This window comes from Stegodyphus dumicola, chromosome 3, assembly GCF_044657685.1.
Source record: "Stegodyphus dumicola isolate Sdum_Otavi_A_Nest chromosome 3, ASM4465768v1".
NCBI lineage: Eukaryota > Metazoa > Arthropoda > Arachnida > Araneae > Eresidae > Stegodyphus > Stegodyphus dumicola.
The window spans coordinates 270771937-270786143 of NC_140770.1; the positions used below are offsets into that span (position 1 = coordinate 270771937).

Genomic DNA, 14207 nt, shown 5'->3' on the forward strand with positions numbered 1-14207 from the left:
TAAATGGAAAGGAGAAAAAAAGCTCAAAAGGCATTATTTTCTTGTATCTTTAAATTTTTATTCACAAACTTTTACTGTTTTCCAATAAATTGAATGCAAAGTTTTCACCTGATGGAACTTTCGTTAAAAACTTTCAATTTCATTTTGTGTTGATAAATATTTATTTACAGGTGGAACGAATTCGCAGAAATCGTAACAATTGTAAATGCCTATTATACAGAAACAGAAAACACCATAAGTGAGTAGTGTCCTATATTTTTTTAATTATTATAAATTTATTAAATCCAAGTCAAAATTTCGAAATATTTCCTTATCAGCAACAGGAAAAATACTGAATTAGTAAAAGGAAAATTTAGTAATCTCCTCCGAAAAATCGAAATATCCTGAAATTTTTACTATCGAATAAGGTTATAACAATAGCTTCCCCGAAAGTTAAAGTAAATATAGCAACTGAGTTAAATAGCTTAATTAATTTCTTTTGAAAATGCTTTGTTTTAAGGGAAAATTAAAATTAATATTACACTTGAGAATTTATAGATGACATGTTTTCGTTCAAATGAAAATGGCTCATTTCTGCTACGCATCATTTGGATATATTGACCAAAAAATAACTGTTGCTTAACAAGTAAATCATAGGTTCAAAAATCTGAGCCGACACTTTTTAAAAACACCAACATTTATTTTTCACGCCATTTCTTATTCTACAAAATCTTAAATGCAAGTAACTATCAAACAGAAAAGCAGACGTAGACGTAATGATGCATCTGGGCAGGTGACAGTTGACGGAGGACGGGGACGCCTGGCGTATAACATAGGTAAACAGGCATATGTCCCACGTCCTCCACTATCTCGAAGAAGCAACTCGCTGGAGCCCCGTGAGGCTGCACCGGGAGTTTACATGGCCATACAGGGGCTAGATGTCGAGTAGTTTTTACATAGGTCGTTGTTAATAACACAGAGTAACTTAAAAAGAATATAAAGGATAGCATTAAAACACTAAAACACTCATATAAGCTGAAACACATAGATATACAAAATTAAACGTAAAAGCATAAAAACACACTCGTAATTACGTAACATAAAGACATAAAACCACACACGAGAATACATATCATGACACATAGAATACATATGGACACACGTAGAGCACATAAATGCAAATATTACACACAGAAGAAAAATATGAGACATAGTAAGGCGTGCGTAAAGCAGTAGCGCTGTGCGGAAATACGCTCAGTTCCCATAATACATAATGTACATACTTTCATTAGGGGCTTCTGTTGCATGATTTACATATTTCGTTGCATACACTACATTCGTGCATTCTGGGATATTATATATTTCGATTTACGATAACACATCATTCCATTGGGTGCCCAGTGCTTTACACAGATAAACACGTCAGTAACATTATTTCTGCAAGTTGCTGGCTATTGAAAGCAGATGTTAACATGAGGCTCGAAATTCAATGTGGAGTATATACTGCGAATATCTAATCGTTGAGTACATTGTCTGCAGTACCATACTATTGTGGCTCGCAAATGTCTTGCCCTAGGGCGTTGATTTGCTGTACAACTGCGCAGATACTCCTTATAACTGGCAGGTGTTTGATTATGAAACGATAGTAAAGTGTTCTATCATTCGTTGGATGTGGTAAGTGGTGGTTTGTTGTTAGACCGCAGTCAAATAGGTAGTGCTCGGGAGAACCTAGCATGCCACAGACACAATTGTCAGATGCTGAGATGCCATGTCGCATAAAATAAGATGGAAATGGGCCATGACCCGTTATATACTGTGTCAGTGGGGCTATTGTTATAATACGTTCCGTGTCTAATTTTGGTAGGAAGTTATACGTCCTTCTCCCTGTGTCGCCACTATTCCATTCTCCTTGCCACTTTTCTTTACAGATATGATGCATCTGGGCACGTGATCCTCGTGACAGACAAATTCTTTAGGTTTGCCACAGAAAGGCAGTGTGTCGCCAGAATTCTCCCACCTTTTGAGTGGATGGCTACACACTCAAAACATAAAACTTACATCAATATAAATGGGGGTTACATAACAAAGAAACTTACTTAATACTTAAATCATATTACTTGAAAACAAAATTAATACTGATGAATAATACAACAATAATATCACAACAAAATAAATCATAATAACTCAAAGACATGAATTACATTATTCGTGATCTTACAACTCTACCACTACTGGTGGTGAAAGAAACTTGCTCATTTTGAGTAATATCTATATTCAATTCCAATCTAAACAATCTCTGTATTGGTCTCAAGAACTCTGAATTATTACTTTTTACAAGAGCAACTCTTATGTTGCCATCTCGACCAGGGAACACTCGAATAACGTGTGCTAAATTACAATATGCACGGTTTTAATTTTGATCCTCCAACAAGACAATTTCTCCTACAGAGAGAGGTTTATTTTTGTAATTTCTGGTAGACTGCTGTCTTAACTGCCCTAGATACTCAGAGCGAAATCTCACTCTTAACAATTCTCTCATTCTCTGGAGATACTTCGCTCTTCTACTCAATTTTTCTTTGTCCACATTGTCAATATCAGGTATACCCGACTGTGGAGTTTCATGCAGAAATTTTTCTGGAGTTAAAGGCAAGGAATCTTCAATATCGTTGGACACGTACGTAAGTGGTCTTGAGTTGACAATTCTTTCACAATCACAGAAGACGGTGAGTAACTCTTCATAACCGAGAGAAAGCACGACCTAAAATTTTTCTTAATATTTGTTTTACAATTTGTATTAAACGCTTCCACCATCCACCCCACCAAGCGGCGGATGGAGGATTAAATTTCCATTGTATTCTCTTTTCAGCAGCCTTAAAACAAAGGCAGTCCCAGTCAATGGTTTGCAGAACATTCTCTGCACCCACAAAATTTGTCCCATTATCGGAATATATGGTGGTAGGGCGTCCACGACGTGCGATAAAACGCCTTAAAGCTTGAAAAAAATGATTCAGTTGTTAATGAGGTAACCAGTTCCATATGGATATCACGATAAACCGCACACGTGAAGAGCACAATATATGATTTTCATCCATCCTTTAAATGCAAGGGTCCTGCAAGATCTTACCCTACGATATCAAAAATGGCTGAATCACGAACCCTATCATTTGGTAAAACGCCTGGGACTGTCTCACCTTTTTTTAGCCTTAAATCTCTGACATGTTACACATTTTCTTACACAGTTCCTTATAGTTTTACGTGATTTTAAGATCCAGTATCTTTCTCTTAAATGCGACATCAGTAATGTAGTACCTGCATGCAACAAATCTTTATATGCACTTAATATCAATAATTTGACTACTGGATGTTCAGAAGGTAATATGATGGGGAACTTAAAGCTGCTAGAGTCGTCACAATAAGCAACATTAGACTTAGCTCTTATTAGACCCTGACTATCGACAAATGGTCTGAGTCGTCTTAGCTTATCATCTGTTTCACCATTAAACGACTCTTTTTGTATTAATAGCATTAAAGCTATTTCTCCCCTTTCTATTTCAGATACAGTCAAATCCTTAGGATGGTTGTTATTATTATTATTACGTACATTATTATAAAATCTTAATATCCATGATAACATTCTTACAATTTTCTTAAATGATGAGAAATACTTATAGTACCATCCAATACAATTATCATTCTTTACCAACGTAACAATAACTGTCTTACGTATTTCTGAATTAACTAAATCCTCATCTGGTTCCTCGTTAGATTTAGGCCAATTTGCCTCATTTTTCCGTAACCAATCAGGTTCCTCCCACCATTTTCTTTCTATTAATTGCTCTGCATGACAACCTCTAGAAAGTAGGTCAGCAGGACTGAGACTACTAGGGACATGTCGCCATGCAGTGGGGGAGGTCAAAGACCTGATTTCCTGTACACGATTAAAAACAAATGCTCCCCAACGTTGATTTCGCCGTATCCATTTTAAAGCCGTCGAGGAGTCAGTCCAACAATGAATACGAACTTCATGTAGGCCAATATCATTAATAACTGAAGACAATAACCTAGAACCAATATTACAAGCAAGAAGTTCTAATCGAGGAATCGTAATAGGTTTTAAAGGCGCTACTCTAGATCTTGCGTGTACCAAACCTGCACCTTTTTGCCACTCTTTATTCTTAAAAAGACGCATGCACCATACGCACTTTTACTACTGTCACAAAAGAGATGTATACTCACAGCTTCATTAATAGATCTGAAACCTATCCATCTAGGCATTTGAATACTGGATAGCAAGTATACCTTTTTACGCCAAAACCTAAACTTTTTGGTTAATTCATCGGGAAGAACATCGTCCCATTTAAGCCTTAAATTCCAAGTTTCCTGTAAAATTAGTTTTGGAATCAACATTACAGGAGCCGTATGCCCTATAACGTCAAACACCTGATGAGCTACTGTTAAAACCAGTCTTTTAGTAACTGAGTCATCCAATTTCATATATTGACTTATTTTGCAAGATAAGGTATCTGTAACTGTATGCCATACAAGGCCCAAAACAGACACATCTCCTTCCGTGGAGGAATCTTCCTCTGGCACAACACTTCTTATATTGGATTTCCAGAATCTTAAATTAAAATGACCGGAAGCCATAATTATTTGTGATTCATTTACAAACTTTCTCATTTCTATTTCTGAATTCATACTCGCCACACAGTTATCTACGTAAAAGGATGTTTTCAATATATCCGCTGTATGACTTAAGCTTTCGGGAACTACACTCAAATGATATTGTATTGTAGCGGCCAATAAATACGGACTACACGTAATACCAAAAACTACCCTTCTATGCCGATACAGTTCTACTTGTTCTTAATTATCCTTACTACTTGTTCCTGATGCTGATTTTTTAATATCTGTAGCATTTTATTATAGAGCACTGGAATCCTTGATAAATATATTTTATGTTCGAATGTTCATCTTTAAGAAACGATTTATAGAACCGAAGATTATCTGATATATGTCTAGAAACACACATCTATTTGAATTTCGCCTATAAAACGTAATATAGTGTCTTAATTTCGTTATAATATATGAATTTACCTCTCTAAAACGACGATTTCAGAATTACCAATTCAATTTCTCTCATCTTATCATTTTTAAGGACTTAATTATATTGGATATTAAGAAATTTAACTCTCTTTCTTCAGCATTCCCGGCAGGGGCTATACAACTTCCAAATTTTAGCAAGAATCGACCATAGTAAGTTAGAGAAACACATAATGCATTTATTTAAACTATAATGAAGCTCAAAGACATTTATCTACACTGCTATGATTTCCTTAATTTTAATCTTAAAAGATAATAATGCTTGGATTTAATTTTATATGTTTATTTCAGCTACCTTAATTTTGGAGGTATTGGACATTTTGTTGGCCATGAAATTACACATGGATTCGATAATACGGGTAAAGTATCATTTTTGCAGCAAAACTTACAATTAATTATGTCATTAAAGCAGGATACTGGAGAAAAATAAAGAGGAATTTTTATATTGCGTACAACATAACAGTGTTAAAAAGCGTAAGCTCAGTATATATTATTGCTACCTTAAAATTTTGAATTTCGAATTATTTTTATACCTCTGTACCATAAAATATTTTCAAAATATGTTTGCCTCGTCCCATGCCCTGATCGGAACAGCGGTTAGCGATGCTGGCTGTATTATGGTTCGGTCTGGGTTTGAAGCCCGGAAAGGTAGGCAGGTTTGTAACTCTGTCGTGTCGGTATTTCCTGGCAGCATTTAAAATTATGTTGAACCGAATGTCCTCTCGAATGGTTTAGTGGTTGAAAAAGACTGGTGGGAGAACCTAGGAGCTAACCGCCAGGGTTGTTCTCTATCAAAACTCGGAAGAAGCTTTTAAGTTTAATGCAGGGTGATAAGGCCTCTATAACGGAAGACTGACTTAATGAATAAAGAAAAGCTTTAAAAAATAAAAAAATGTATTCCAACTCTTAATACTGCATCAAGAATTCTATACATTCCAAGTTCTGCTTCTATAACAGCTTTTAAAACCTTCATGATTGTGTTGCGGAGTTGTATGTAACGTTAAGTGTGAGGAAAGCGATGTTTAATAATAAAGATAACAAAATGAAAGGTAAAGGAGGACCACACACACAAGGAGGGCGTAAAATACTTTGATAAACCCTTTTGGGCGACCGTTAAAAAGTGAAATCTGTCAGATTATTTTTTAAATTATTTTTATACGGGGTGTTTGTTCCGTTCGAAAGAGGTCCCAAGAAAAGCGTGATAAAAATCTTATAATATAAGGAAAGGAAACCAAATGTTCACATAACATGCCTTTATGTTTTAGAATTATAAGTGCATTAAAAGATATGCTGGAGGTGATCTCAACACGGTGTTGTATTGCAACCAGCATGAAGCCGTAGAGGAACCCTTTCATTCACATAAGCTTGGGTATGTTTTGTGCATTACTACACCGGTACATCATTGGGATAATTTTTTTTATATATTGTCATCAGTGAAGTGCACCAGGCACTGTTTCGTGAATTTGAGAACCAGTTGGATGATGAGGAGCTGACACTTAGCTTACCAGCAAAACGGGACAGCATGTCACACATCTGTAACGAATATGAACGACTTGATTTTCTCACTTTCCCAGACTTGATTTTCCTTGAGTTTTTCCTATAGAGTCGTCTTAAAGGTAATGAGTAAAAGCACAAATCACGCACATCGATGATTTGCGTCAAAACATCCGTCGTGAAATGTTTTACCTGTGGAAAATCACTTCCACCATCTCTTCTAATGAACTTTCATTTTTCAAACATAAAGGTATGTCATTTAAAAATTTGGTTTCACTTCCTTCTATTATAAGATTTTTATATTGCGTTATTTATATCACACTTTTCTCCTGGCCTCAGTGAAACACCCTGTATATTTATTTTTTATTACTGTATAGAGACATTAGATTATTTCGATACTGGAAAAGTGAAAATGTGCAATGCCCTCGCCGGGACGCGAACCACGGACCTTTCGAATACGCATCGACCGTTCTGACCACTACACCATGAAGGCATGCCAAGAAGGCAGGAGAAACACCTTATACTCCCCCCATTTAAAGGGCGACTAGGGATTAGGGAACCCAATCGCCAAATCCTCGTGGTAAAGTATCATCATTCACCACCTTTTAGTTCGGGCGGCACGGTAGAGGCAGGAGATATTGAAAAATGAGCAATGTATGAAAACATTAATTTGTGTAATGTGTGTCGTAACACTTTGCGCTAAACTATGGCTAGAGGAATGCAAATGCTGAAGCACTCCGCCATAGACATAGCTGCCTGTCCTAAAAAAATTAATTTCAACTATTAGGGGTATACCTAGCGGGACAAAGGGAGAGTACTAGCACTGCTTATATCCTCCCTAAGGAGGTGGTGCAAGGAGTAATGCGCATAGTATAAATATCGGGTCAGAATACTGCAAAATAAACTTTTATCATCTAGTTTCTAGTTTATCATCTAGTTTGAGTTAGAGACGTTAGGTCATTTCGAAGCAGGAAAGATGGAAAAGGAGCAACGCCTTCACCGGGACTCGAACCACGGGCCTCTCGAATACGGGCCTAGCGTGCTGACCGAATACGGGCCTAGCGTGCTACACTACGAAGGCATGCTAAGAAGGCGGGAGAAATACCTTATAATAGTAAGTATTTCTCCTGCCGTTATGCCGGCCGGAATCCCGCATTTCTGAAATATGCCTTCCAAGTAAATAAAGTTACCGATCCCAGCTCTAAAATACAAAGCGGACTTCAGTCCTACAATCCAAATTTATTTCATCATAGAAGATTGGACATACTTTAATCCCGAATGACCAAAATATTATGTTTAAAACAAGCATACATTAGACCAAACGACATTAAAGCGTACATTAGATACCAGATGCAGAAATATTTGTCTAGTAAGTCGAAAAGGTATCATTCAAGTTACAAATATAACCTGAGTCAAAAAAGTATTCAGCTATGACACAAAATTTTGGATTTTAAATGATTTAAAACACCAAATATAGTAAAAATGGAAAGTAAACATATTACCAACATTTTTTATTTCAATATGTTATGTGTTATTTTCGTGTTTATTTTTATTTCATTATGCTATAGACTATGTTATACCAATCAGCCCTTTCATTTCCTACATTGCCAGTGTACGTGGCCACATTGGCTATCTAGGAAATGAAAAGGCTGATTGGTTGGCAAAACAAGCTACAAATCTTCAAGTAAATACTTCAATGATACTGCCTAAGTCATTTTTCAATAAAAAAGGTAGGTGTGATACAATACTCAAGTGGAATAAGTTATACAGGTATTCAAATACTGCCTCCTTGACCAAATTATATTTTCCTTCCATTTCTCACAGAGTGTATAATAAACAATTTTTCTGCATTTTCGAAATTGCAAAATTTCTGATTGGACATGGTAATTCCAAGTCATATCTGAAGAGATTTAGATTATGTAGTATTAATGTTCATGCAGTTTCGGGTTCATGCAGTTTTGGGGGCGTGCAAAATGTCGAACATTTGTTGTTCTATTGCTCAAAGCTCACGGAAGGACGAAAACTCATTTATAGGTCAAAAAACTCTGTGAATATTACATTTCCTTCCTCTCTTCACGTATTTGTCCAAGGTAAAAGGGCTTTCTCTTTCTTCTGTAAATTTATCTCTTACGTGTCGTCTGTGAATTTGTAAGTTTATTTTATTTTATGTTGTATTTGTTTGTTTTTTTCACTTACCTATGTAAGCCTTGTGTAATAAAATATGGTGCACACGGAATTTACAGTTTTTAATTGAAAAAATATGTTATAGAAAACTAAAAATACATTAATTCAAAATTTGAAGAAAAAAATATCTATAAACATTAAGGGGAACCTAACTCGCCAAGAAAAATTCCTCGAAACAAGATACACATTTAGTCATTTCATAGTCACACGCTATAGTCTTAGTCACACGCAAGCTCAATGTTTCGTAATTGTCTACTAAGTTATTAATTTAAAAGAATTTCAAGTTTTGAAAAGTGCTTAATTTGAGATTTAAAATGGTGATAAAGCAATAGAAGAGAGGCAAGTTACTACATGTACCAAAGAAAGTCCTTCGGAAACAGCCAGTGAAATGTTTTCTAAAATTACTGCATTTTCTGCTAAGAATTTAACTACTGCAAAGTACGTCAAAAACTCTGAAATAATTAATATAAATGGTGGGTGGACAAATGGGGGGTAAAAAACACGGATTATGGAGCGAAATAGGAAAAGGTATTGAATTTTGCAAAAGCGTTGTTAATAAAGAAAAGAATTCCTAGAGTACTGTTATTTTCAGGGACGTATCAAAATTACGACAATTCAACACAAGTAGAAAAAATTGTATGGTCAGAGCAGCGTCTAGTCGTAGCATTATTTATGCTTCAAGCATGCGCAATGACAAGCTTCGTTGGCGATATTCGCTGGCGTTCGTTATACAGAATTAGCGATGTATCATGAGATTGTCAACTAAAGACATGTTGTTATTGCACTAAATTTTGTCACGTTGCAGATAAGTCTGAATAAGAAGCTTATCATAATTGTAAATATGAAATTAAAAAACAATTGTTAAATGAAGTTAAAGTAATTAATTAAGCTCTCGAGAATTATTTGCCTAAGATGAGACATGCCTTCGTGGAAAGCATGAATTTAAAAAACAATTATGATTGCAGTAAATATAAGATGAAATATCAAACAAAAATACATTTGGAAATAAATGTAAAATACGGTTAAGTTAATTAATTATACCGCATTTGCGGTTTTGCAGCTGAAGATGGTGGTTCGGTAAAACCATCGAAACTAGTCCTGTGAAAATTTTGTAAATATAACGCTGATTTTTGTTGTTTGACTTCTGAATTAGTAATTATTGCATGCTACAAAAACATACAGCATTAATTTAAATAGTTCGTAAACATCAAACACGAGTAAAAAACGAATAACATCTATTTCTCCACACGCTTTTTCAAGTCCCTAGTAAGTATATTCTCGCATATTTGGGCACAAAGCTCACCTCATACGCTTTTTTAAGTCCCCGTAAATAATTGCTGGCATAATTGGTCACAAAGTAAACAAATTTCACACATTCCGCAGCATTTCACTTACGCATCGCTGAAGACTGAATTGTGAACTTATCGCCAAGCCAGACATACATAGATGTTCTTCGGCTAAGGGACGAATGTTACCATGCTGAAAATATGACTATTGTGCATGAGTGAAGCATAAATCATGCTAGGGCTAGACGCTACGTAGTGGTGAGTGACACTGACTCCCGTAACCATGGGCTCGGGTTCGGGTTTCGGAGAAGGCATAGTTGTAACTGCCCGTCCCTTTAATATGAGGCAACGGTGGCCACCTATTTAGGTACTTCCATAATGAAATGGCCACCACTTCTGGTCCTTGTAGAGACTCAAGGCTAACGTGGCTATTAAATAAAGCGCCCGGTCATTAAAGAAAATGTTTATCAATGCAGCCCTTTTGCAAGTGTCAGTATAGAGGAATTTCTTTAAAAATTCTAGGTTTTTGTAAGTAGCTGGCTTCGTCGGAAATATTATGGATCGATGTTATATATACACATAGACATTTTAATACGATATTTTTAAAACAAAGTTGATCTGAATATGTATCAAGAGAAGTGAAGAAATGCAAAAATAAAATTTCTGTAAAAAATAAAAAGCATCTGAAAATTGGATCTTCAAAGAAAATGGAAAAACACAGTCAGCAATGTGATATCAATGCAATCATATCATATCAATGCTTTCTAGATATGAAGCAGACAAACGCCACGAAACGGTAATATTAATGATTAAATTTTCGGTTGTCATTCATTTTGACGACATAGTGACTGAATACTTTTATGCGGCCTTAATCTTTTTTAACGGCAATAATGTTCTTGTGTTACCAATTTACCTTCCTTTTATTTTTTGCATAATATTGGAATACAAATAGACAGTTTTAAAAAACATGTTTCCTTTTCATTTTTAGTGTATTTATTATTTTTGAAAACATTAAAATTTCCGCGGATTTTTATGGCACAGAATACTTTTCTGACTCATCCTGTTACTATGTTTGATGAGTATATTTTCGATACCAGAGGTATACATAGTTAGCGAGGTTTCTATGGCTCATAATACTTTTCTGACTCATCGTATTTTTATATTTGATAGTATAGTTTTGATACCAGAGGTATACATAGCTATTCCTCATCAATCAGTTATTTATTATCGATATTAATAATCATGTTGTACAACAATCCAATTACCTTTATCATAATATTTCGAAATTCAAGAATAATATGTTCAATAATTTTATTTCTTGTAAATATTATATCACCAGACAAACGTAAGAGAGAAAACTGTAGGATAGGAAATTATGCTCTTTTCTTTTTACCTAGCATCACCTAGAAGTAAGTATCTTATTCTGAAATGATTTTGACAGAATCGTCAGACAACTGGGGAAATAATTGTAAGGTAAACTATAACATATTTTATTCCTCCTTTCTTTATGCCTGCGGGTTGTAACAGTATCACACTCTACGCGCATTCGAGAGGTTCAGGTTTCGAGTTCCGGCGAGGGCATTGCACATTTTTAACATAACATCAAGAAAAAAAAAAAAAAAAAAAAGCCTAATGTCTAAACAGTGGCGCCCGAACTAAAAGGTGGTGGATGATGATTCCTCACCACCAGGACTTGGCTAATGGGTCTCTAATCTCCAGTCGTCCTTTAAAAGGGGGGAGTAAATAAGATATTGTCTCCTTCTGCATGCCTTCGCGGTGTAACAGTAACACACTCGACGCATATTCGAGAGGTGCAGGGTTCGAGTCCCGGCGAGGACACTGCACATTTTTCACATCAATCTGCATTAAAAGAATCTAATGTCTCTACAACACATATCACATAAAAGCATCAGTATAAAATCTATATATTTCAGAGTTGAAAAATCTGGCTCTGTATAGACCGTCACACAACTTGTGTTCCTTTGAAACAGTGTTACACTTTCGGAGAAGAAAGTTTAAAATCAAATTTTTTGTTACAACTTAACAACTTAAACAGCTCATGAAATAAACCAGAAGCAAATTACCGCTTCTTGCTCGATTTAACAGAATATAAACGTCAAGGTAAAATACATGAATGTAATTCATAAGGCAATGTCTTGTCATTGGGTCAGGCCTTCTAATCATGCGAGCAAAACAGCGGCTGGTAAACACTAAAGCCAATTCAAATAAAGCTAAAAGTTAGGCGAAGGAAGTAATTTTTAATGTAGTTCGGAGAAAATCAGCCGCCGCTACCAAAATTAATTTATTTTCAACTTAAAATTTCTGTTCTTATATGCGTTTAACTATTTTGCATCTTGCGGAAGCCAACGGAAGCAGAAATGATAATAAAGATAAAAACAATAAGATAAGAGATTAATAATCATAAAACTCCGCACATCTTATGTCTTAAGATTATGTCTCTGTTATTAAGGTTATGTCTCTGAGCGTAAATTTCATAATCCGTCTGTATACCACTTGTAGCTTTTGAATGCTTGATTAAAAAGCGCACGATTTTCAATCCTCCGTCGGACGACCGAGCCTCTGACAGATACTTAGCCCAAAACTTTTCAGATTCTTCCAGATTAACCTGATCATCATATACTCAGTATATGCTTGCTTGGTTATCAGTTCACAAAGAATGTGCTTTTAACGAAGTATTATTTCCCAAAATTATAAACATGACACATTAAAACATAATATTGGTTTTGGAATTAGAGACAAAAATAGTGCTTAATGTTGTCTAACGTCAATTTAAAAGTAAATTACAGCTTTCAAGTAAAATAGTGTAGACCACATTATACCATTTAAGGAAGACTAGTTATTTCGCAATACTTCTAAACACGATTTTAGGCATTTTCTCTTTCATATTAAAAATCTGTTTTAAATAATAAAAATAAATAAATGTTAATGTACGTTCCGTTGTTTAAAAATAGTGGACTGTAAATTGACTTGATATTACTTCAGTATAGAACCCAAAAAAACCTCAGAATCCTAACGTTGACCGAAACTTCTTTATTGACTTTCAAACATTAGGTTAGTTGAGGAACGGCGAAGACCACACAAATTCCGACTTCAATGGCGGCTTACTAACACAAACTCAGAAGAACCTCTGCCTAGTTGAAACTCCAGTAATTCACAGCAACCTCAAAGCTCTAAACGCGAGCTTTAAAAACCTAACAAATTTGCGTCTGCGCCGCTCCTCGGTACAAAGAAAGAAATACAATTTGCATAACATCGAACATACCCCAAGCCTTGAAGTCCCAAGGGGGTTCAAACAATAAATTTAAACTGTTGAACTGCATAAACCTGAAAAATAAAAATTAAAGTCTCTAAATCAAGAATTAAATGGCAAAGCGCATAGCTTTGCTATAGGTCGTTTTATTTCACCATTAGACGTGCGTAAACTCACCACTCGAACTTTCTCATCCAGACCAGGATACACTTTAATAATTCTACCTAATTTCCAACGTAGCGGAGGTAGATTTTCGTTCTTAATAAGAACCATATCACCAATCTTCAGGTCTTGTTGTATCTTGCACCACTTGGGTCTCTGCTGCAATCTAGATAAATACTCACTGCTCCATCGATTCCAGAAATGTTGAAATAACCTTTGCACGTTCCTCCAACGGTCACTGCAGCTCATGGTTTCTTGAATTTGGTTAGATTCTGGAATAGCGCTTAAAGCCGCACCGGTTAAAAAGTGTCCTGGTGTTATCGCCTCCAAGTCGCTACAATCACTTGAAGCTGGTACCAAAGGCCTAGAATTAAGACAGGATTCAATTTGGGTTATTAATGTCAAAAATCCCTCGTATGTTAAAATAAGTGTTTCTAAACATCTTTTTAAGTGATGCTTCATAGACTTGATACCCGTTTCCCAAAGCCCTCCAAAATGAGGGGCAGAGGAGGATTAAATAACCATTTAATATTTTCTGAAGAAATATAACTCTGTAGCTGTTCATCACGTTGAACAATAGAAAAGGCTTTCCTTAATTCTTTATTAGCTCCTATAAAATTCGTTGCACAATCACTGTGAATTTCACACGGTTTGCCTCTACGAGCTATAAACCGCTTAACTGTCGCGAGGAATGATTTTGTTAAAAAGATCTCCAACTAATTCTAAGT

The 14207-nt window shown here is 35.4% G+C and overlaps 2 protein-coding genes across 2 annotated transcripts in view; one reads left to right on the plus strand and one right to left on the minus strand.

Annotated features, from left to right (window-relative positions):
* Positions 1–14207, plus strand: part of LOC118191219 (neprilysin-2-like) — a 54313-nt gene that overhangs the window by 16182 nt on the left and 23924 nt on the right. The window contains exons 5-6 of the mRNA XM_035362020.2: positions 171–238; positions 5374–5441. Coding sequence (XP_035217911.1) covers positions 171–238; positions 5374–5441 — 136 coding nt within the window. The remainder of the gene's footprint in view (positions 1–170; positions 239–5373; positions 5442–14207) is intronic.
* The window catches only part of LOC146998342 (uncharacterized), a 255903-nt gene continuing 254778 nt past the window's right edge, over positions 13083–14207 (minus strand). The window contains exon 3 of the mRNA XM_085814142.1: positions 13083–13843. Coding sequence (XP_085670268.1) covers positions 13420–13843 — 424 coding nt within the window. The 3' untranslated portion in view covers positions 13083–13419. The remainder of the gene's footprint in view (positions 13844–14207) is intronic.